This window comes from Odocoileus virginianus, chromosome 1, assembly GCF_023699985.2.
Source record: "Odocoileus virginianus isolate 20LAN1187 ecotype Illinois chromosome 1, Ovbor_1.2, whole genome shotgun sequence".
NCBI lineage: Eukaryota > Metazoa > Chordata > Mammalia > Artiodactyla > Cervidae > Odocoileus > Odocoileus virginianus.
Window position 1 is genome coordinate 79,223,209 of NC_069674.1, and position 22,703 is coordinate 79,245,911.

The window sequence follows — 22,703 nt, forward strand, 5'->3', positions numbered from 1 at the left end:
CTGTAAGTTTGGCGGCCCCAGGGCTTTTTGACAGTTTCAAGCTAAGTAATTAGCTCCTTCTAAATTCCTTTTCAGTACTTTCCACTTTTAGGAGTTAAAGAACACTATTTGCATCCCTCAGCAGGTTGTGAGTTTGGCCTTTAGCCCCAGGCCTCAAAATACATCCAAGTTGTGGGGCTATCTCATATAATTACACCCTATGCTATGAGCCACTGTTATATATTACCCTTCATCAAAGCCAGGCAACAGAACATTACACCAGCAACAAAGAATGATGGATTCAAGTTGCCAAGTCTCCTAGTGGTTCAGAGATTTAACTATCAGGATTGCTTTTCTTTCAAACCATTGGGTCTGGGCTGGTTAGACAAGTTGGTTAGAGAGAAAAATTTATCCAGCCACAGTTATGGGTTTGATCTCTGCTTGAATCAGTTAAATCAATGCAAAGAAACCTGTACTATGAGCCCATATTTTACTTTCAAACACACAGCCAAATACCCTTAAAATATGTGTGGTTAGTCACAAGAAGTATATAAATAAACATAAGGATGACAGTGTAACCCATCAACATCAACCCATACAAAGTAATGCTTTACAGTACAGATTCTAAAGCTCAGATGGGCATGTTTGCTCTAGAGATAGACTACTTGGGTTCAATTCCTTGCTAGACCATTTATCAGCTGGGTAATCTTAGGCATGTTATTTCATTCCACTGAGATTCCATTTTCACTAATTTGCAAACTGGGAGTTATAAAGGTATAAAGGTACAAAAGACCCTGGTGCTGGGAAAGATTGAGAGCAGGAGGAGAAGGGGACGACAGAGGATGAGATGGTTGGATGGCATCACCAACTCAATGGACATGGGTTTGGGTGGACTCCGGGAGCTGGTGATGAACAGGAAGGCCTGGCGTGCTGCGGTTCATGGGGTCGCAAAGAGTCAGACATGACTGAATGACTGAACTGAACTAAGAGGTACGAACTTCATTAAGAGTGTTGCGAAATTCCAAAACACAATCCATGTAAAGTGCCTGGCACAGGCCATGACACAAATTAAGCACTCTAACAAATTAATGTTGATTAAATTATTGCAGTATGTATGTTTCTCATTTATTGAAATGCTCATTGATAGATGGAATGCATTACTCCTAATTAATACTTCCTACATTTCCACTATGCCAATTTGGTCTGGCAGAAATAAGTCTAGTATGATACCAAGTATGATAACAACTAACTATACAATTTTAAGAAAATCATTAAAATTATCTGTATTTAGTGTCTGCTATTGTAAACATATGCAACAGGTCAAATTTGTTGGATGGGAAAAATTAAGTTATTTAGAAGATACCATTCTGTCACAAGGTCTTATAGGAAACGAATTTTTACCGACAGCAACATCATAAATAGATCTAGTTATGTAGGAAGCTCAAGAGAAAATAAAGCTGTACATAGAGCCTAGAAAACAAGCACATTCAACATTTTACACTATTAATTTTAATCATGTCACTAAAAAACTTTTAATAGAAGAAGTTTTTATTAGGTGGATAAAGCAGATAATCAAAATGGTAATAATCTATAAAGTGGTTGGGAACGTAAGTTCTTAGTTCATACAGAAAATGATTCAACTTTTATATTCAAATCTACTTATTTTATGTCATAGGCAGTAAATAACATGCTATTAGAGTAAATTGTTTTCATGCTATTTCACAACATTACCTCCTTGTAAATTCCAAGATCAATATATCCACATATTGGATGAAATGCTCCAGTTCCACACACATAAACGTGAGTTTTGTTATAGGGTTGAAGTACTCTGATGAAATTTGCACATTCTGTCTATTGGGCATAAAAAACATAAAAGCATTAGCATATAATTCAGGTATTTCAAAGTATCATTCATACCATCTGCTTTCCAAGTAGATTGATTATCAAAAATAAGTGCTAAAATAAAGAAGATTTATGAGAAATGCTTAACACTTGACTTAGCAAAGGAGGCAAAACAAATTAGAAACCATGACTTGAAGCTTTTTTTGAAGTTTTATGGTTTTGAGTAACCAGAGTACTAGAATGCACATTTCTATGGTAAGACTCAGTGGGAGCCACAGAATGAATAGATACAGAGCATGAAAGAGGTGTCTATACTTACTTTCAAGAATTACCTACAGAGCCAAACCCAAACCAAACATTATGTTCTGATGTTCCTACATTTTCTGTCCCATATAGATCATATTGTGTGCAGTTTCAACTGAATCAGCTACACTAAACATAACACATAACACAGACGTCTTCCTATATATTATTCCATTCTTATTTTCCAGAATGCCCTACCACTTTATTTCCATTTTTTTTCCAATGTTACAGAGCCTTTAAGACTTAGCTTAATTTCAGCTTATTTTAAGAACTTCTGTTTCTTCCATAAATATTTTTTATGCCAAGTCAAAATTTTAAGATACTTATATTTCTGCCTCTTTTCCAAATTCTTGAGCCTAAAAGTATTCTTTGAAATGTGTATCTTTATAACTTAATTATTTTCTATCGCTGAACTGCTTGTAAATAGTGACTCCATTTTTCAGAATAGTCATTATTTTCAATTCATCTCCTCTAAGCCATTCCTTACCTTTACATAATTACTGGAAACAATTTTTAACTAACCTCATAATCCCTGGACCCAAAGACTCCAAGAAAACACTGGGCAATAGTATACTTTTATTTTAAATCAGCTATACCTAGGAGATGGACAAGTGTTTACTAAGGAGGCTGGAAAACTATGAAATCACTGAGATTCAGAAAAAAGGTCCATTTTCTCTTGCCTGAGTGGCCACAGGTCCCTCACCTGTCAGGTCACTGTTGTCATTAGAGTTGTTAGGAGGAGAATATTAAAAAATAAAAAAGACAAAAACCAACTGGTAGGATGATTTTTTAAATTAAGTAAATATTTTTAACAGCAGATGATAACTTAGCTGATAGGATTATGATTGTTATGTGCATGAAAATAAAGAATATAATACTTAGTAATTGCTATTACATACTCTGATTTTGATCTATACAAAATAATCAGTTTCTCAGTGGCTGTTCTGATTTTCGGGGAAATAGCTATTTCTGTATAGCTGTGGTACAGAGGTTCTAGTACCTAGTTCTTTCTTGTCCCACTGGCCTGGCAATCTTATGTCTCAAGAATTTGTAGATCCCAGTGAATAAAATCTGCACATTCCACTACAGAAAAAAATTAGTTCTATAAAGAACTAACTTACTGAGTTTTCTGCTCTCTGCTTACTTACAAACAAAGCAGTTGCTTAAGACTAAATGAGGACAGTATCAGTCAGTCCCTCAGTTAGCCATAGAAGAGAAGGGTGTTTATCATGTAGGAAGAGTCAGAATTCTCTAATAGCAGCAGGACAACTACATACGGTTACACGTTTGTGCTGCAAAAAAAGAAAGCCCTATTTTCTCATATGCAAATCATACTGTAGAATCCTTAATATCCTGAATATTTTCATACATTTAATATATGTTCTCATATAAGTATTATATGTAGACTCCTAAGAAAGGAAAATTTTATATTCATTGAGACAATTTATCTGGCAGACAATCTTAACAAAATCATATTATATGTTTTTCACCCTTCCATCAAGGTATCTGATGAAGAGAATTTATTTTTTATTGACACAAAAGCACTGTAGAAAACTAGCTTCATGTTCTTTTATATAATGTTAGACAATCACAAATGAAAACTTAATTCAGAGAGAAAATTCGCCCTACTACTGGTTTTGAACAAATGACTCAATAACATGAGATAAGCCAGGGCAAAAAAGAGTAAAAATGTAGGTGATCATCAGATAAATTCTAATGATGGCTTCACTGGTAGGGTAAGAGATTCTAATATTCTCCAGCCTTCATCTTGCTCACTCATGTTCAGTAAAGGGACTTCTACTTATTAGTCTTTTCCCCACAAAGAGGTTTATGCAAGGGTAAAATCTATATAAGAAATAGTACACAGGGAGGGGGAGAGTGTAGCGGGATATGCCTGGAGTGAGGTGGGATTGCCTCACTGCTAGTAGTTACATAATTTTTCAAAAGTTGTGTTACCAGAGTCATAGAATTTAGAGAAAAATGATTATGGAGTGAATATTTATGTCCTCCCCAAATTCATAGGTTGAAACCCTAACACCCCCAGGGTGATGGTGGTCAGAGGTCAGGTTTTTAGGAAGTAAGTAGCTAGAAGACTTTTGGGAGTCCCTTGGAAAGTAAAGAGATCAAACTAGTCAATCTTAAAGGAAATCAACCAGAATACTCTTTGGAATGACGGATGCTGAATCTCCAATACTTTGGCCACCTGATGTGAACAGCTGATTCATTGGAAAAAAACCCTAATGCTGGGAAAGATTGAAGGCAGAAGAAGAAGAGGGAGACGGAGGATGAGATGGTTGGATGGTACTACCGATATAATGAACATGAACTTGGGAAAACTCCAGGAGATGGTGAGGGACAGGCAAGCCTTGTGTGCTGCAGTCCATGGGGGTCGCAAAGAGTCAGACAAAACTTGGCAACTGAACAGTAACAAAAGCCTTAGAAGAGGTCAGGAGGCTGGAATCCTCCTGATAGGATTCATGCCTTTATAAGAAGAGACAAGGGTAATAATAAATAAAAAATAAAAGTAAACACAAGAAGAGACCAGGGCACTTGCTCTCACTTTCTCTGCCCTGTACAGATACCACCAGAAGACGGCCACCTATGAGCCAAGAAGAGAATTTTCCCTAGAAACTAAGTCGGCCTGCACTTTGATCTTGGACTTCCCAGGCTCCGGAATTGTCAGAAATAAATGGCTGTTGTTAAAGCAGCCTAGTTTATGGTATTTTGTTATGGTAGCTCAAGCCGACTAACACAGTAATTTTACAAGACTTTGAAATAAATATTTGTATAAAGAAATAAAACAACTGCCTTTCCAGATTATAAATTATAAAGTCCAAAAGATTAGAGACTGTGAGACACAGCACTGTTTAAAAAGGCAAATAAGGCCCAGAGTGAAATATCACACACAAAGGAGATATAATTTGAGTGATGATAAAGAAAAAGCTCTGAATCACACCTAAAACATTCCACATCCTTTAACTTTTCTGGGAGTACTTATTAAGATGCAGCAAGCCCTGGGAAGTAACCCATTATGCTAGTTCCTAACTTGGTGAGATATTACCAAGGATTTATTTATGAAATTCCTCCCTTCTCTCAGACTGGGCTGCCGTGGAACAGAACACTCTAGGGACAGTCCTGAATTCTCCGACTCAGTTTACCCAAAAGTCAGTTCTGCCCAAAGTTGCCTGTCGATGAAGTTGACGGCAGACAGTTCTCTAAGAAGACTGGAGGCAATGAAAAGGCATTGGTCACCAGAAGGAAAGAAACCTGGGAAGAGATTCTAAAAGATAAAGTCTCTTATTTTAAATTTTGCCTAGGGTGGTCATTTAAGCCAAACACTAGTACCTCAAGTGAAACAAAAGTCTTTCTCTTTTAATTTATAACATTTTTTAAGGCTCAAAGATTCTGTGTTTTCTTTTTGTGCGCAAGTTTCATTAAGTTTTGCTTAAATAGCACGAGCAATAATTAACTTGATTTAATTCACTTAGCAACCTGCATAGCTATTATAAGGGTGGTGTAATTCTGTGAGGCATGAAGAAAGAAAACTCTGAGAAGCAGCTTTTTTTTAATTTTCCCTGAAAGCTGACTAATTTATAGCTATTGCCACAATGGTAAGGGTTGCTGCACATGATCAAACAATTCAACTCAGTGAGTGATATACTCAACCTTGGAAGAGAACTGAATTTCTCCTTCCTTCCTATGCTTCCAACCTACTCTCTTCCCACCTCCTCCACTCTCCACTATAAGACAGACTGAAAAAGACAGAATTAAAAACAAGTACCAACCTCTGGGCTTCCCAGGTGGCACTAGTGGTAAAGAACCCACCTGCCAATGCAGGACACTTAAGAGAAATTGGGAAGATCCCCTGGAGAAGGCACAGCAACCCACTCCAGCATTCCTGCCAGGAGAATCCCATGGACAGAAACCTGGAGGGCTACAGTCCACGGGGTCGCACAGAGTCGGACAGGACTGAAGCGACTCAGCATGCATGCACATGTAGTAGTAACGGCTCAGTGGTAAAGGAATCCGCCTGCTAATGCAGGAGTCCCAGGTTGGATAAATGGGTTGGGAAGGTCCGATGGAGAAGGAAATGGCAACTCACTTCAGTATTCTTGCCTGGGAAATCCCATGAACAGAGAATCCCATGGGAGGCTGCAGTCCATAGCGTTGCACAGAGTTGGACATGACTGAAGCAACTTAGTATGCACACATGGACACCGACTTGCTGATTTTTCCAAGTACTATTACTCATTTCAGTATCTACCTTTATATATATTTCTTTCTGTTGCTGTTCAGTCACTAAATCCTATTTAACTCCTTGTGACCCCATGGACTGCAGTCTGCCAGGCTCCTTATACTATGAGAGTGCCAGCACAAGAATACTGGAGTGGGTTGCCATTTCCTTCTCCAGGGGATCTTTCCAACCCAGGGATTGAACCCATGTCTCCTGCATTGGCATGTGGATTCTTTACGACTGAGCCAGCAGGGAAGCCCCAAACACATCCTTACACACATATATAAATGGATATATAGCTAAATAAATAAAACTAATATAAAACTCAATACTTAGAGAAAAGACAAATGCCTATTAGTCTATGTATTAACATTGAGAACTTGTTTCCCCCTAATATTGGAAAAATATTAGCAAAACAGAAGTACTTGTAAGTTTCTAATCTTACATGTAGTTCAATTAAATCCAATATAGCTTTATATGTGTTTCTGATAACTGACTTATAATCATTAATTTTAATTTATTTAGGTAATACATGAAAAGACACTTATGATTAAGAATCTGGTTAGTTTTTGCATTTAGTATATTTCACAGAATACTGTGATCTTTAATTTTTTTGATCCTGTGCCACATGCCTATCATTGTGGCACATCTTAGGTTTTTCAGGTAGACCTCTGTTAAAATTCAGTCTGCAAAGATATCTCTTTAGGTCTTATAATATTGAAAATATTTTAATAAGTTGTCAACACTTCAGAATAAGTATATGAAAATCCAAATATCACATTTCTCGCAAAAATGAAATATCTAACAGGTTTCTATCACTTATGGTAGAAGGGGAAAAAGAAATTAAAGGAAAAAATTTGAGAGATGTGCCTATAAAAGTCTAAACACCAAATAGGAAAACTAGGAAAGGATATTTTTTACATGAGTGGGACACAAAGTAATCATATATGAATATAAATCTTAATTTTACAAACACATAGGATATTTAGTGTTTATAGTAATGAGTGAATTTCAAGCTAAAAACAAAAATAATTTTGCTGGCAAAAATTAAATATATTTATTTCATTCATTAATATATTAATATTGAGCATTAAGTATATGTTGTATACAACATTAGCAAGGGTATGGGGAAATATACTCTCTTAAAAGCATGTACTGCTAGTTGAAGTATAAGAAGCTTAAACTTTCTGGAGGGCCATTTTACAATGCATAAAATATTTTATATCCTTTGACCAGTAATTATACCCAATAACCAAAGATGCTCACAATATTTATATATAAGGTTTTTCATGTGTGGCATCATTTACAATAGTAAAAACTGGATATAAACCAAAACTCTAACAATAGGGGATTGATGAAATAATATACAAAGGAATGCAGTACAGCTATTAAAAGTAGTGTTATAAAAAGGAATTTAATGACATGGGAAAATGCTCATGGCAGTCTGTGAAGTGAAAAAAAAAATGTTTTAAGGGACTATGTATACAATGATTTCATTCTGAAAAATAGTAAATAGATAAGATAGAAGAATAAACATCAAAATGTCACCAGCTATCTCTGGGTAATGTTCATGGGGAAAGAAATATTTACAGATGAATCTATATATTTTGCAAACTTTCTGCAATGAACACTTGGCTTTACTTTTAGATGTTCTTTAAAATGGAAAATAAATGTAATCAGAGAACTTTAGAGACAGAAGATCCTTTAACTCTATGCAGTATCTCTATTGACAAGGCTATGTGCCCTGACAGTTAAGCTGATGAACAGCCCAGGCTGCCCACACCCTATCCATTCTTTTGCCGGGACTGAGCTGTTTACCCCACTGTTCTATCCGGGACCATCTATTTCTATAGTGACTTTCTGTTGATTAATATTCTAAACAGAAGCAAAACAGACCAAAGAGCTTCCTGTCACCTCTTCTTTCCCTGGATTAAAACTGGGGACTGTCCTCAAGCAAGAGGACTAGTTCTCTTCGGTATCCTGTTCTTCCACCCTCTCCGCACACCAACTAGCTAACTTTCATTATGGTAAATAATTCACTATTTTTCAGTTATACAGTACCTTTGTGTAAAGGGATAGTCTTTCTAAACACCTGTTAATTCTCAATACACTCTTGGGAAGTAGGTAAAAATTACTAGAGGAGGGAGAGAGAGGGTACCGCCAAAGGTGGTAAGAGATGATGATAAAGTCACACACTAGTCTCAGTTTTCTGTTGACCAAAATCTATGTAATGATGTAAAATGAGGATCTGTGTTATGGTGACAGTGAAGAGAGAAATGGTTTGAGGGATTCAGTTTGTAGACCTTACACATAAAACTCAAATCTTGATGTGTAGATTATAGTATTTCATAAGAGCACAGATTGTGGGGCAAGCCTTCTGGATTTAATTCCTGGCTTCACTATTTACTGTATATGTAATACTGGGCAAGGCAGTTAATTGTCCTGGTTTCAGTCTTCTCATTTGGAAAATAAGGAATAATAATAAAATCTAACATATTGTTTTAAGGATTAATCAAGATTATAAGTATAAAGCATTGAAAGCAGTTCCTAGAAAATGGAAACTACTATAAATATGTTACCTATTCTTAGTAACTCTAAAATATTATTTTAAAAGGACAAATTTAAAAAGGAGACAAATTAAAAAAGGAGACAGACACTTTTATTTTTCCTACATACTTCAACAGCAAACTTTACAGACTTCAGTAAAAAGAGAAAAGTTCCCAAAACTCTAATCCTAGGTTAATAGTAGGTGTTAGAAGTGACTATCAGCTCTCAAATACAATTGAATTGGAAGAATAGATTCCATATACTGGTTCTTATGTGCTGTCTAGGACACTACCTTCAAAACAGTTTATCACTCGGCTTTAGCTTAATAAAAGGGGCAACTGAGTTACTATATAACTGGAATTAGTGAACATACTGAAATGAGAACACTGACACAATTAAAACCTTCACTGATTGTCTGACCTTGAGAGCTTATCCCTCATCTATTCCATGGGAAAAATGACACTATTTCATTGCAATACATTTAAAACAGCCTTTTCCTCCTTGCCTCTTCATCAGACACTCAATACTAGTGATATACAAAACATTAAAATGTTCACACTGTTTATGATAGACTTCTATTGTTATGCAACAAAATAATTTTGAAAAATCATAACCAAAGCATCTATTTTCCCCATGAGTTCAAAAAAGTACTGTTTCTTTTTCTGACCTGGGCACCTACTCCCAGGGTACCTGACACTGAACAGGGTGAAGAGATTAGAAACATGAAAGGAAGAATATATTCTAAGTTAGTTTAATCTCTTTCATTTCTAGTAAAATAAATATAAAAACATTTTCCTGTTGCATCTGAAATAAACACTTCCTGATATATTTCTGCTAACATTAGGTGCCCGAAAATATCACATTTAACACTGGTTGAATACAAATTCAGGCATATCCAAAAGTTTCTTTCTTTAGTTTTGATTATTTTGTTTTGCAGGACAATCGTCCTTCAGTATCCTTAGGGAATTGGCTCCAAAACCCTGACAGATATCAAAATCTGAAGATGCTGAAGTCCTTTATATAAAAATACAGAAAAACCTCTACATGTCTTCCCATATACTTTATCTCTAGATTACTTATAATACTTAATACTATGTAAATGATACATAAACAATTGTAATACAAACAGTTGTAAATACAATGTAAACACTATATAAAAGTTCCCAGAGGCAGTACATTCAAGTTTGTTTTTTGAGACTGTCTGGAATTTCTTTTTTGAAATATTTTTGATCTATAATTGGATATATGGGTTAATATAACTCAAGAATATAGCTATACATATTTAGGCTCTTAATAAATACTTGTTGAGTAAATGAATGAACAAATGAGTGAATAAATTAGCTGTTATGAGGCTTCCCTGCTGGTTCAGATGGTAAAGAATCTGACTCCAGTATAGGAGACCTGGGTTCAGTCCCTGGGTCAGAAAGATCCCCTGGAGAAGGAAATGGCAACCCACTCCAGTATTCTTGCCTGGGAAATTTCACAGACAGAGGAGCCTGGTGGGCTACAGTCCATGGGGTCACAAAGAGTTGGACACAACTGGGTGACTTTCACTTTCATTTTTCACTTTGGATTGGTAGGCTTCTAAGCTTCCCCTTAAATTTATTAAGCAACATGTCATGTTGCTTTACCTTTATCACAATATTAAAGTGAGAATTTTTTAATCCAGTTATGCTTTCACATAACACACACTATTTGCCATTATTAAAGATAAGGGCACTGCTCAGCTTAATATTCTTGGGTTATAGTGGTTGGACATGAGTTTGAGTAAACTCCAGGAGTTGGTGATGGACAGGGAGGCCTGCCGTGCTGCGATTCATGGGGTCGCAAAGAGTCGGTCACGACTGAGCGACTGAACTGAACTGAATTGAACGGATAGTGGTTAGGGGAAACATTCCAGGATGATGCAAAGGAAGCCTCATGATATCCAAGCTTTTGCCCAAAGTTGGAACTTTGTCATCTTGAGTTATATTCAGGGGGTGACTTATTTTTCCAAAGAAGAGCAATTATCCCTATCATTACAGTGCAAGAAGTCAGGGCAGAATACAGAGCATCTGACCTGAATCAGAACTTTCAGATGAGAAGAGGTGGTCAAAGCCTTAGCATCACAGGAGATTAAACAGGCAACACAATTGGACAGAGCAAGCAGGACAACCGATCTTACTTATTATCTCTATAATGCCTATTTTTGAAAGAATTCTTGTAGTTATAAGTTTAGCTTCACCCAAAAGAAAATATCAAGTGTGTGTTTGTAATGCTACAACAACTGATGATTTTGTGTGCATTCAAAAAATACACAGATTAGATAAAAATACACAATTCTAGAAATATAGTATTTCCTGATAGTTTATTTTTAAATATTTTAAATGTATTTTTGGTATTTTTTGTGAAGAAAATACAATCAGAATTAACACTTTAGAAAGTGTAGTATTTATAAATTTCTGAGAATAATGTCCTTTATTTGGCAAAGTAGAAATATTTTATACCATATTAATCTTTACACAGACTATTAGTGTGGTTGTAAAAATAATACACTAATGCCATTCATTCAATAAAATTTAATATAAATATTTGCTATCATATCAGTACCAGTTTAACAAAGATATTTTTTAAAGTCTCATACTTACATTGGCATCTTTCCCAGCTAATTTACACAATTCCACCCGTTCCTTTGCAGCAGGCCAATAAATCTGTAAAACATTTCAAGGTGTGTTAGAATCTGAATATTTAAAAAACCCTACAATTCTAATTAGGAAAGAGTGTAAAATTGAAGAGTGGGTATCAAGACAAAGGAATGTTGTTAGCTATGATTTAAGAATTTTGAGATTTAAATATTTTCTAAAATCATTCTAAAAAGATATTAGAAAAAACTGGCGGAAACATCTATTTCTATCTGTCAATATTATAATTTCTTTTGAAAGGTATTTAATAATAGATAAATCATGTGGTATAATTTCTTATTGTGACTTCAACAGAACTTCAGGTTAGCATTTGCTTTAGGTAAGAGATTCTTTTTACCCTGTTTTTTCTGTGTTTGCTCAGAGCGGTAGTGCACTATAAACGTTCAATGAGGTGTGAGAAACAGCTTTCTGTCACAAGTATAAGTTATCACTCCAAGTCAAAGACCAGTGTGAAATTGTTCATAATATTTAACACATATAGAGCTGAGACACATCTTTCATTTAGCTAAACATTAAAATAGGACGATAAGCATTATCTTCTTTAAATCTTTCAGTGACCTTTAAAACAGCTATACTTACTCTCACCATTTTGGGGTCAGAAAATTTCTTCATATAGTTATTAAACAAGTCGAGGGCCACCAGGCTGGTTTGCAACAGAGCGAAAGCATGACCCAAAGTCTATGCCTTGAACTGGGAGGGGTGGGGGCGGTCTCAAACACTACATAATAAATATTATGTGGGCAAATGCATACAGACAAAGGCATGACGCTCCTTGATTGATCACTTTTAATCAGCTTGAACAGTCCTGAATTTACCACAAATAATTTGTCTTGTTTTTAATGAACTTTAGTTCTTCCAGGAAGTTTTTCAAAACAAAGCCTAAAACTGTTGTAATACTCCATTAGCTTACAGAAAGAATTGCTCTTTGTTAAGCTATAGGCAAGAAGAAACAAGAAAGTCAAGCTCTGAGCAGCTTATATGTTCCAAGAGTTCCTGACAAACTTTTATTATGTTTCTCACCAATGTTGGCAGAAAATATTTTAATAGGTGAGGAAAAGGGAAAATATCCTGAGGGAATACACTGAGAGAGACTTGTTAAACCTGGAATTGAACAAATGATTTAGAAGTCACTAATGTTTATATGATATTATATTCATAGTCAAAGATTAGGGTTTTATGTTTCTGAACAAAGAGAACATAGAATAGCACTTACATTCTTTGAACAGATGTATATCATGTAATTACTGTGATTTTTAAATGAAGCAAGGTTGTTCATTTAGAGCATTTTTAAAAAAAATTTTGGCCACATCACATGGCATGTCGGATCTTAGTTCCCTGACAACGGACTGAACCCAAGCCCTCTGCATTGGAAGGCCAGTCGTAACCACTGGACCACCAGGGAAGTCCTAGAGCATATTTTAACAACTACAAATCTAATCAAAGAGAGGAAGTACACAGGTATGGTTGCTGATCCAGCAGCAGGCTCAGGTGACCAGCTAACATAGGTGTGGCTCACAATAAAGACATAAAGATGCTATTTGTCCAGAAATGGTCTAAAACACATTCACGTGACTTTGAACAATTGTTCAGTTGCCCAGTTATGGCCAACCCTGTGGACTGCAGCATGTCAGGCCTCCCTGTCCCTCACCATCTCCCAAAGTTTGCCCAAGTTCATGTCCATTGCATCCATGATGCCATCCAGCCATCTCATCCTCTAACACCCTCTTCCCCTCCTGCCCTCAATCTTTCCCAGCATCAGGAACTTTTCCAATGAGCCAACTGTTCACATCAGATGATCAAAATACTGGAGCTTCAGCTTCATCATCAGCCCTTCCAATGAGTATTAAAGGTTGACTTCCCTTAAGATTGACTGGTTTGATCTCCTTGCCGTCCAAGAGATTCTCAAGAGTCTTCTCCGGCACTACAATTCGAAGGCATCAATTCTTTGGTGCTTTGCCTTCTTTATGGTTCAGCTCTCACAACTGTACATGACCACTGGGAAGACCATAGCCTTGATTATTCGGATCTTTGTTGACAGAGTAATGGCTCTGCTTTTCAATACACTGTCTAGGTTTGTCATAGCTTTCCTGCCAAGAAGCAATTGTTTTCTGATTTCATGGCTGCAGTCACCATCTGCAGTTATTTTAGAGCCCAAGAGGAGGAAATCCGTCACTACTTCTTACTTTTCCCCCTTCTATTTGCCATGAAGCAATGGTGCCAGAAGCCATGCTGTTAGTTTTTTTAATATTTAGTTTTAAGCCGGTTTTTTTTCCACTCTCCTACTTCACCCTCATCAAGAGGCTCTTTAGTTCCTCTTCGTTTTCTGCTATTAGAGTGGTATCATCTGCATATCTGAGGTTTTGAACAATAGCCAGCGATAAAATATGAACAGACTACAGCAATGAAAAGCAGTATGAATGGACCTCAGTAATTCATTATTAGTGAAAAAAGTATATTCCTCAAAATGACCAACAGCATAGTCTCCTTAGAATAATGTTAAAAACAACCAAAATAAAAGGCACTTTTTAGGTAAGTATGTACATACAATAAATACATAAAAAGAAAAGCAAAAGAGTGATGAATATAGGATTCAGAAAGATGGTTATCCAAGACTAGTAAAAAGAAAAAGATTAAATTACCAGTAAAAAAAAAAAAGGTTATTAACAGATTTTAGCTTTTGTTCTGGCTGGTGTGTTTTCAGATGTTTATTTCTTAGCTGCTTTTAATTATGTAAATTAGTAAATGAATCAAAATGGGCCATGCATAATCCAGATGACAGGCAACAGTCTGTCACCAACCTGAAATCAAGAAGTCCTAAATCAACTAATATATGAAGAGCAAAAATGAAGCACTGTAGCTATCAGGAAGTTTGAGAATTTCTTCGAGTTGTTTTATCTTATTGGTTATTCTTACTTTTAGTCACTGGCAGCAACAACACTGAACTGACTGTACTTCTTGCCCCTTTAAAATAACACCTTGAATTTATGGAATCTTTGCTTCATACATGAACTTATGAGCTCAAGATATCATCTTTTATCTTTCTGTTTATTTATTATTATTATTATTGTGATAAAATATGTATAACATCAAAGGTATCACCTTAGTTATTTTAAGCATATAGCTCAGTATTGTTACATATATTCACTTTGTGTAATCTCAAGAATTCTTTCATCTTGCAATACTGTAAAGCTATATTTGCTGATTCTTTTGTGTAACAGTGATTTTACAAAGGGTAACTTTGTATCATTGGAATAAAAATAAATGGTACAGGGAATGCATATCCACAATGTGTCAACTTGTTTAATCACTAGCTCATTTTGTTTGGTCTCTAATCCAGATTAATATTTCTTTGAATCCTTTCAGTATGTCAGATCTTGCTCTTTTCTGTTTATATGATGGTCAGATTTAATCATATTTCAGAGATAAATTTAGAATAAATATTGTAGATTTGTTCAGACCTGAATAGCTTACTGGTATTAGTATTATACAAAAAAAAAAAAAAATACAAAGGAAATACAGGACTTTTTTCATATTAAGTGTGACTTAAAAAAAAAAGAAAAAGAACATCAATGGGTTCTTTCTTTTACCTTAAACCAATGTACTGGGTGCTTGAGTTGAAGTAAATTATGAGGTAAATGTTGTTTCTAACATTGATTTTTAATATATTTATAGGAGCTTCAAAAAGGGGTTATCTAAAGATTGACAAAATGTGAAAGCAATTTATTTTTTTAATCATTTTTGAAGTCTGAGTAAAAGTTCCAAGGTTAGCACAGATTACTTACTGTTCATTACTTATTTGTTCATTAGACACATAACTACGAAAGGGCTTCTGTATACCTGGTAAGGTGTGGCACTGAGGTCTACGATGTGAGTTGGGAAGACAGTTCTGCAAACAGGGCAATGGCATTTCCAAGAGATAGAAACCAGAGAGAAGGGAGCACAGAGGATGGGATCAGGATGCTCAGGGAGCCCCAGGAGCACTGTGTGGGAAAAAAGTTCCTACCAGCCCTGACTTCTGAGCCATTGTTTTAAATTATTTGATCTTATAGTTTCAACTCTAATGTAATACTTTAGTTTAGTTTAATAGTTTCAACTCTAATTGTGTCTTAAAGACTTGACAGTAAAATAGTAATTGAAGATTCTTTTTTCTCTTTGTAAAGGGGCACAAATTTTAAAAGATGTTTAAATGGTTTTGTTGTACATTTTCAGTTATTAACTTTAAGTCATACAATTTTAAACTGAATTAAAATGTCACCCTAGTAAATGAAGCAATTAATACTAAAATGACAAGCTTCCAAGAACTGAGTTTCTGATTAGTGGGTAAATGCTATACAAAGATATTCAAGCACTGAAAATTTGTTGGACATCAAAAACCAATATTAATAAATCTTCTAATGTCTGTTTACAAAGCAGAATTTTTCCCCAAAATGTTATCTCACTTTTCATGATTCACTTTTAATCCCATAAAGTCTAAAACTTGTTAAAAACAGAAATTATCCCTAGGTCATTATTGTTATTCCAAAGGAATTCTAAGATAGTACCATAAAGACAGTTTTACTTCTTAAGGAAACATTCAAGCCGTAAAAATAAAGTTGTTGAGATTATATTGGCTTATTTTGACATACTGCTGTCAAGAATTTAGGAATCACAAATAGAACTATCTTAAGAATAACAATCTAGGAGATATCTGATTATCTTCCAGACTCTAAACATTTACTTAAAAGGAAAAAAAGATCACTGAAGTTGTGCCAATATTTAAAAGCAATCATTTTAATTATCATTTATGGTGAAATTTTCTTTTACTTGCTACCTAGTCATTAGAATAAGGTTTTTGTTTTTGTTTTTGTTTTTAAATACCTCCTTTGATCCCTTGTTGCTAAACAATGTGCTGTGCTGTGCTCAGTGGCTCAGTCATGTCCAATTCTTTGCAACCCCATGGACTGTATGTAGTCCGCCAGGCTCCTCTGTCCATGGGGATTCTCCAGGCAAGAATACTGGAGTGGGTTGCCGTGCCCTCCTCCAGGATAAAGCAGCAAAATTTCATGCAATTCAACATAAAAATAAAGCCAAAGAAACAAAATTTCCATACATACTTACATAGAGTTGGCAGAAATATGTTCAAGTAATGTATTTGTTTTTCAATTATCTTTTGAAGTAACATATATAATGTGACAAATTTAATATGTTTGTGTGTGTATGTATGTGTATAGAGAGATACAGAGAGGACAAACTGTAAGGAAAAAAAAAAGAGCTACAGACAGAAAGACTCACAGATACATAGAGGGAGAGACAGAGATTTTAATTCTGATTGGAGATAGAGTATTTCACAAATAGTTTCAAGTGTGAGTATGGTTTACACAAAAGCCCAGGAAGTACCTGAGTTCTTGAGATTATTTCAGTAGCCCAGGTAGTATACTTTGAGACTGCCTCGTGCTCAGACAAAAATCACACCTCATACTTGAAGATACAACGTCCACAATATCTACAAAAGGTTCTCTTGATCAGTAGGTAATGGGAAAGTTTTAAGGCAGCGATTATTAGTACTCTCACCGCCTTCACTGAATTTATCAGCAGCAAAATGACATACACATTCTCGTGCACTTTGCTGCTCTGCACATGCAGCAGTCAGACCATATTAAGAGCTGCATGTGCAAGGCAAACAAAACACATACCCTTATTTCTAAAAGTTGATGCAGTCATCATTACTCCTTTAGAAAATTACCCATAGACAGTGCTCTTTCACTTATCAAGAGGCATACCAGAAGCTGAGATGTTACTTACATAACTGCCTTACTTCAGTTGTCCTGAAATATTCCCACAGAACACTAGTTCTTAACTAACATTGTATGATATACCAGACACAAATCTTAAGGTTCTCATTTCGGTGGGAGTACTCTTCCAGACCTTGGAGCCTAGACATGAAAGATCTCAAATATGTACAAAGCTGATCTTTCCATCCATGTGCAGGGCAGACATCAGAAATCAAACAGATCTTTTTTGTGGATCCAGATGAGATCAAGAATTTTTCTCAACATAATTACCTAAGGTGAAGCTACTAATTAAACTGCTACAAAATAATTAGGGGTTGCAAATTGGTTTCAATTTGAGTGCTAATCTTAGAGATCAAGTCGGTAACAGAAAACTACATGGGAAAGAAGAGAAGTAAATATCTGTATAAAATGTCTCCACTTGAAAATGATAATTTATGAGTTAATGTTTTAAAACAAGTATGTCTGATAAGTCAGTTTCCATATTCAACAATGTACTGACTTACCATGTTAGTATGCTTGTCTTCGAAGCATTTCATAATTGAAATTGATCACTTCCAAAAGATTCATCTCTGCCTGTTACACTTGAAAGGATCGGATACTAACTTCTAAATAGATATACGTAGTGCTCACTTTGTCAGCACCAAATGTCAACCTATTCCAGTATTCTTGTCTGGAAAATCCTATGGACAGAGGAGCCTTGATCCATGGTGTTGCAGAGTTGGATATGACTGAGCAATTTAGCACAGAGGCTATGCAGTGACTTAAGAATTTTTACTAAGGAAGGAAAATAATTGAGTTGCTAGGAGATGGGGAATAGATGAAAACATGGATATGTATGGCTGAGCCTGTTGTTGTTCACCTGACACTGAAATACTAAAGTTGGAAGGATATAGAAAAGATTAGTATGCTCCCTGCACAAGGATGCCATGTAACTTTGTGAAGAGCTACATATTTCTTTAAAAAACGAGTACAAACAGATATGTATCTGTTTCTTTCAGATTTAAAGAATGTAGATTACTAGTCTGAAGAGAGACAATATAACCTATGATCTATTAGTCTTATGTTGATTTTATTTGCTTTGTTGTTCAGTCACAGAGTTGTGTCCAACTCTGCAATTCCATGGACTGCAGCATTCCAGGCTTCCCTCTCTTCTTGTCCTTCACTATCTCTTTTGCTCAAACTCATGTCCATGGAGTCAGTGATGCCATCTAACTATCTTATCCCCTGTTGCCCCTTCTCCTCCTGCCCTCAATTTTTCCCAGCATCAGTTCTTCCAATGAATATTTAGGGTTGATTTCCTTTAAGATTGACTGGTTTGATCTCCTTGCTGTTCAAGGGAATCTCAAGAGTATTTTCCATCACAGGTCAAAAGCATCAATTCTTTGGCACTCAGCCTTCTTTATGGTCCAACTCTCACATCCACACCTGACTACTGGAAAAACTATAGCTTTGAGTAGATGAACCTTTGTCAGTCAAGTGTTTTCTCTACTTCTTAATACGCTGTCTAGGTTTGTCACAGCTTTTCTTCCAAGGAGCAAGTGTCTTTTAATTTTGTGGCTGCAGTTACTGTACAAAGTGATTTTGGAGCTGAAGAAAATAAAATCTGCCACTGTTTCTACTTTTCCCCTATCTATTTGCCATGAAGTGATGGGACTGGATGCCATGATATTAGTTTTTGAATGTTCAGTTTTAGGCCAGCTTTTCCACTCTTTTCTTTCACTCTCATCAAGAGGCTCTTTAACTACTCTTTGCTTTCTGCCATGAGAAGGGTATCATCTGCATATCTGAGGTTGTTGATATTTCTCCCTGCAATCTTGATTCCAGTTTGTGATTCATCCAGACTTGCATTTAGCATGTTGTACTCTGCATACAAGTTAAACAAGCAGGATGAGAATATACATCCTTGATAAACTCCTTTCCCAATTTTGAACCAATCCGTGTTCCATGTCTGGTTCTAACTGTTTCTTCTTGTCCTGTATACAGGTTTCTCAGGCAGGTAATGTGGTCTGGTAAAATGGTCTGGTATTCCCATCTATTTAAGAATTTTCCACAGTTTGTTGTGATCCACAGTCAAAAGCTTTAGTGTAAGCATAAGTAGATGTTTTTCTGGAATTCCCTTGCTTTTTATATGATCCAACAGATGTTGGCAATTTGATCTCTGTTTCTTCTACCTTTTCTAAATCCACCTTGTACATCTGGAAGTTCATGGTTCATGTACTGCTGAAGCCTAGCTTGGAGGATTTTGAGCATTACCTTGCTAGCATGTGAAATGAGCACACTTGTACACAATCATAAGCAAACTACATTTGCTTATCTGTTTCCAAAATCCAAAATGATTTGCTTTTTTTTGAAGCCTATTTACTTCCTTTGAATACGAATAGGCAAGAGGAGCTCACAGTAAAATGCTGCAATGTCTCTAACAATTACAGTTTCATTTATAAGCTATATAACTTATTAAGAGTTATCACTTAGTAAGGTGAAATGTCAGGCACTTTATTTTTAATTATTTAATCCTAGGCAAGTTACAGAAACATTCAAATAATGATAAGCCCTTATAACAACATCCTAAGGAAATGCTAATTATATCTGCTGTTTGTTCCATCTTTGGAGAAGCAATTTAATTGACTCAAGTTAGCAAGTGTTAAGGTCAGTCAAATGCCCTTTGGCCTAATTCAGAGATGTCAAAACAACTGAATGGAATACCAAGAGGAAGTTACAACTGGATCATAAAATCTAATTAAAGACAAAATTTCAGTCTTAAAAATTCAAGTGGCCATCTCTGTTAAAGAACAGGAGTCAAGTTTTTGAATGGTTGTAAAAAAGTTGGGAAAATGCCATTCTAAGTGCTGTATGATACAAGGATATGAACAATCGAGGGAGCAGTGGCTGCTCCAGAGTTTGGGTTCCCAGGACATAAGAGAGGTAGGCGACCTAAGCTGAAAGAACAAAGTACTGGAAATAAAGACAGGAGGGCCAGTGGTGAAGCTTGTAGAACTCAAACTGGCTAGGATAGAAACTGTAACAGAAGGGGAAGTTTAAATCTTAAATTTGGGGTCTAATCTGGGCACACAGCTTTCCTCATGAAGTAAGTCTTGGGTAAGAACTCTTTCCCTTTCTTGTTATAGGACTCTGCTCAAAGCCTCTCTTACCAATACATTTAGTTTTCTTCTACTGCCTACTTCTGAATTCCAATACACTCATGTTTATCCCATCCATCTGCCCCTTTCTTTCTGCAAGCCGATTAAGCTTGGGACCTTTGCCCGGCATAAAGAGCAATTAACTGCAGTGGACGCGCAAGACAGGAGTTCAAGTCTCTACTGCACCACTTGTTAGCAGCTAATGCTGTGCTTTCCACCGTTTTCTCAGCATTATCTGCAGAATTAGCTTTTGTATTATACAAATTAAAAGGAAATTTAAGAAATCCGCAGATAGGCTGGTAATTTTGAATTTGTGGTGCAATTACAACTGTGGATAGATTCCAAAATTTTGTAAGGAATACAGTCACAGACTCCATTATCTTCTTCAACAAGTATATGACTCATTAAAGTTAAGTAACCACTGATACTGAGTGACCACGGACATCACTTTTCCTTTCTACCCTCTTTAGCACCTGGCACAGCTTTGCATATAGAATAAGTACTTGAAAATTATTGAAACGTGATCTACACAGTTTCCTGTAAAGTTGAAGACAGAGAAAGAGCTCTTGTCAGAGTTCTGGCAGAGGTCTGAGTAGTCTGACAACATCCTGACAGTCCATTACAGTGACCAGATGGGACCTGCACATCAGCACCCGGGCGGGGGAGCCAGCCCATCCATGAACGAGGCAATTGTTCCACCTCTGATGACTAGACAGCATGTGTTCTGCAGGCAGTAGGAGCAGATTAATCACCATGAAACTAAGCAGGGTGCCTTATACCAAAACTTAATTTATGGGGATGTCCACATGGTTGCCAAGGGTTTATATTTTCTTTATTTCAAGTATTAACTAAGAAAAGAGTGGCAATTTTCTTTCATCAATAACTTGATTTTAAATGAGAAGTTATTTATTCTGAGTCTTTCCTCTAAATAATAGACTTCCAGGGTCACACATTAGATGAGAATGTCTTATTCAGCCATGAAATGAGTTAATGAAAGAGAGTCAGAAGGTCACTCTGATTTATAAAAGCATTTCTGCTTATACTCAATATAAAGCAAGCAAGTACAGGATTCCCATGTATGAGAAACCCTCTTGTTTTAGGCTTCCCTAAGGAAAGGGAAATAAATTCCTTTCATGCTATACAAAAAAGGGTGTTTAAATATTCCACTGAAAATTACTGTAGTAAAAAACTATAAACTAATTATTACTTTTCTAATCAAAGTGCTTAAAAACAGGAGCATAGTTTGATAAATTTCAAGTAATCTAACTAATTTTCATAATTACATACCTCATTTTCATGTTACATAAGGAAAAAATAATACAAAATTACATTATGGTTGTTAGGAAGAAGAAAAAACTGTCACATTTATAAACATGAAATGACTATGAACAATGAGCTAAAAAAGAAAGTCAAGCTTCTTAGAGTGTCTGAGTTCTAGCTTTTAAGGGTTTTATCTTTATCCAATGTTTCCTTTTAAATAGTTTTGATTATTGTTTGGTTAAATAACTGAAAGAATCTAAAGTTCATAACTGTGGGGATCTAACTTTAGCAAGGTGAAATGAAACTGTCTTAAGTTATTCCATAAAAATATGGAGTCCTCTTAGGTAGGCTATAAAATTTATATCGCTTTGATAGATTACTTTCTCATTTTAAAACCCATAGGAAAAATTCCTTCTATTCTGCCAGAAACTTATTTAGTGCTTTTTACATTAAAAACAAACATCAACTACCTTGAACATAAAAAACTTTTAAGTATTAAACTGCTTCTGCCTTCAATTCTGTAAATTTAGCTAATAGGTTTCTGTTGGGGCCTGGTTAACAATCTTCACTTTTGATTAGATAACATAGCAATTCTTTAAACATTTTATGTACAGCATTTAATTTTGACACATGTCAGTTTCAAGATAAAATATTTTAATTCATTAAATAACAAGGGAAAAAGATAACTACTGTCTCAAAGTGAAATTAAACTATTTGAAGATTAATGTTTAGATTATTTAAAAATGAATCATTGCATGTCCTACACTCTCATTTATTAGCTTCTCAGTTATGGCTTAGCTTTGCTAGAACCCAACAGAAATACTATTGAAAAACATGGGAAACAAGATGTAAAACAGCAAATGTTTTGAATAAGGCTATTACTATCCAAAGTGTAAATTCTAATAAGGATACTGACATTCTCCATTATTCCTATAATTCTAGAGTGTAT

General features: G+C 35.5%; 1 protein-coding gene and 1 non-coding gene across 3 annotated transcripts in view; one reads left to right on the forward strand and one right to left on the reverse strand.

Moving 5' to 3' along the window:
• The window catches only part of SEMA3D (semaphorin 3D), a 218,927-nt gene that overhangs the window by 81,409 nt on the left and 114,815 nt on the right, over positions 1-22,703 (reverse strand). For both annotated transcript variants that reach the window (XM_070470032.1, XM_070470028.1), the window contains 2 exons: positions 11,533-11,595; positions 1,711-1,830 (listed from right to left, as the gene is read on the reverse strand). In XM_070470032.1, the coding sequence (XP_070326133.1) occupies positions 1,711-1,830; positions 11,533-11,595 (183 nt within the window). The remainder of the gene's footprint in view (positions 1-1,710; positions 1,831-11,532; positions 11,596-22,703) is intronic.
• Positions 18,209-18,313, forward strand: LOC139036609 (U6 spliceosomal RNA). Its single transcript, XR_011489429.1, has one exon. It is a non-coding gene; the product is annotated as a U6 spliceosomal RNA (small nuclear RNA).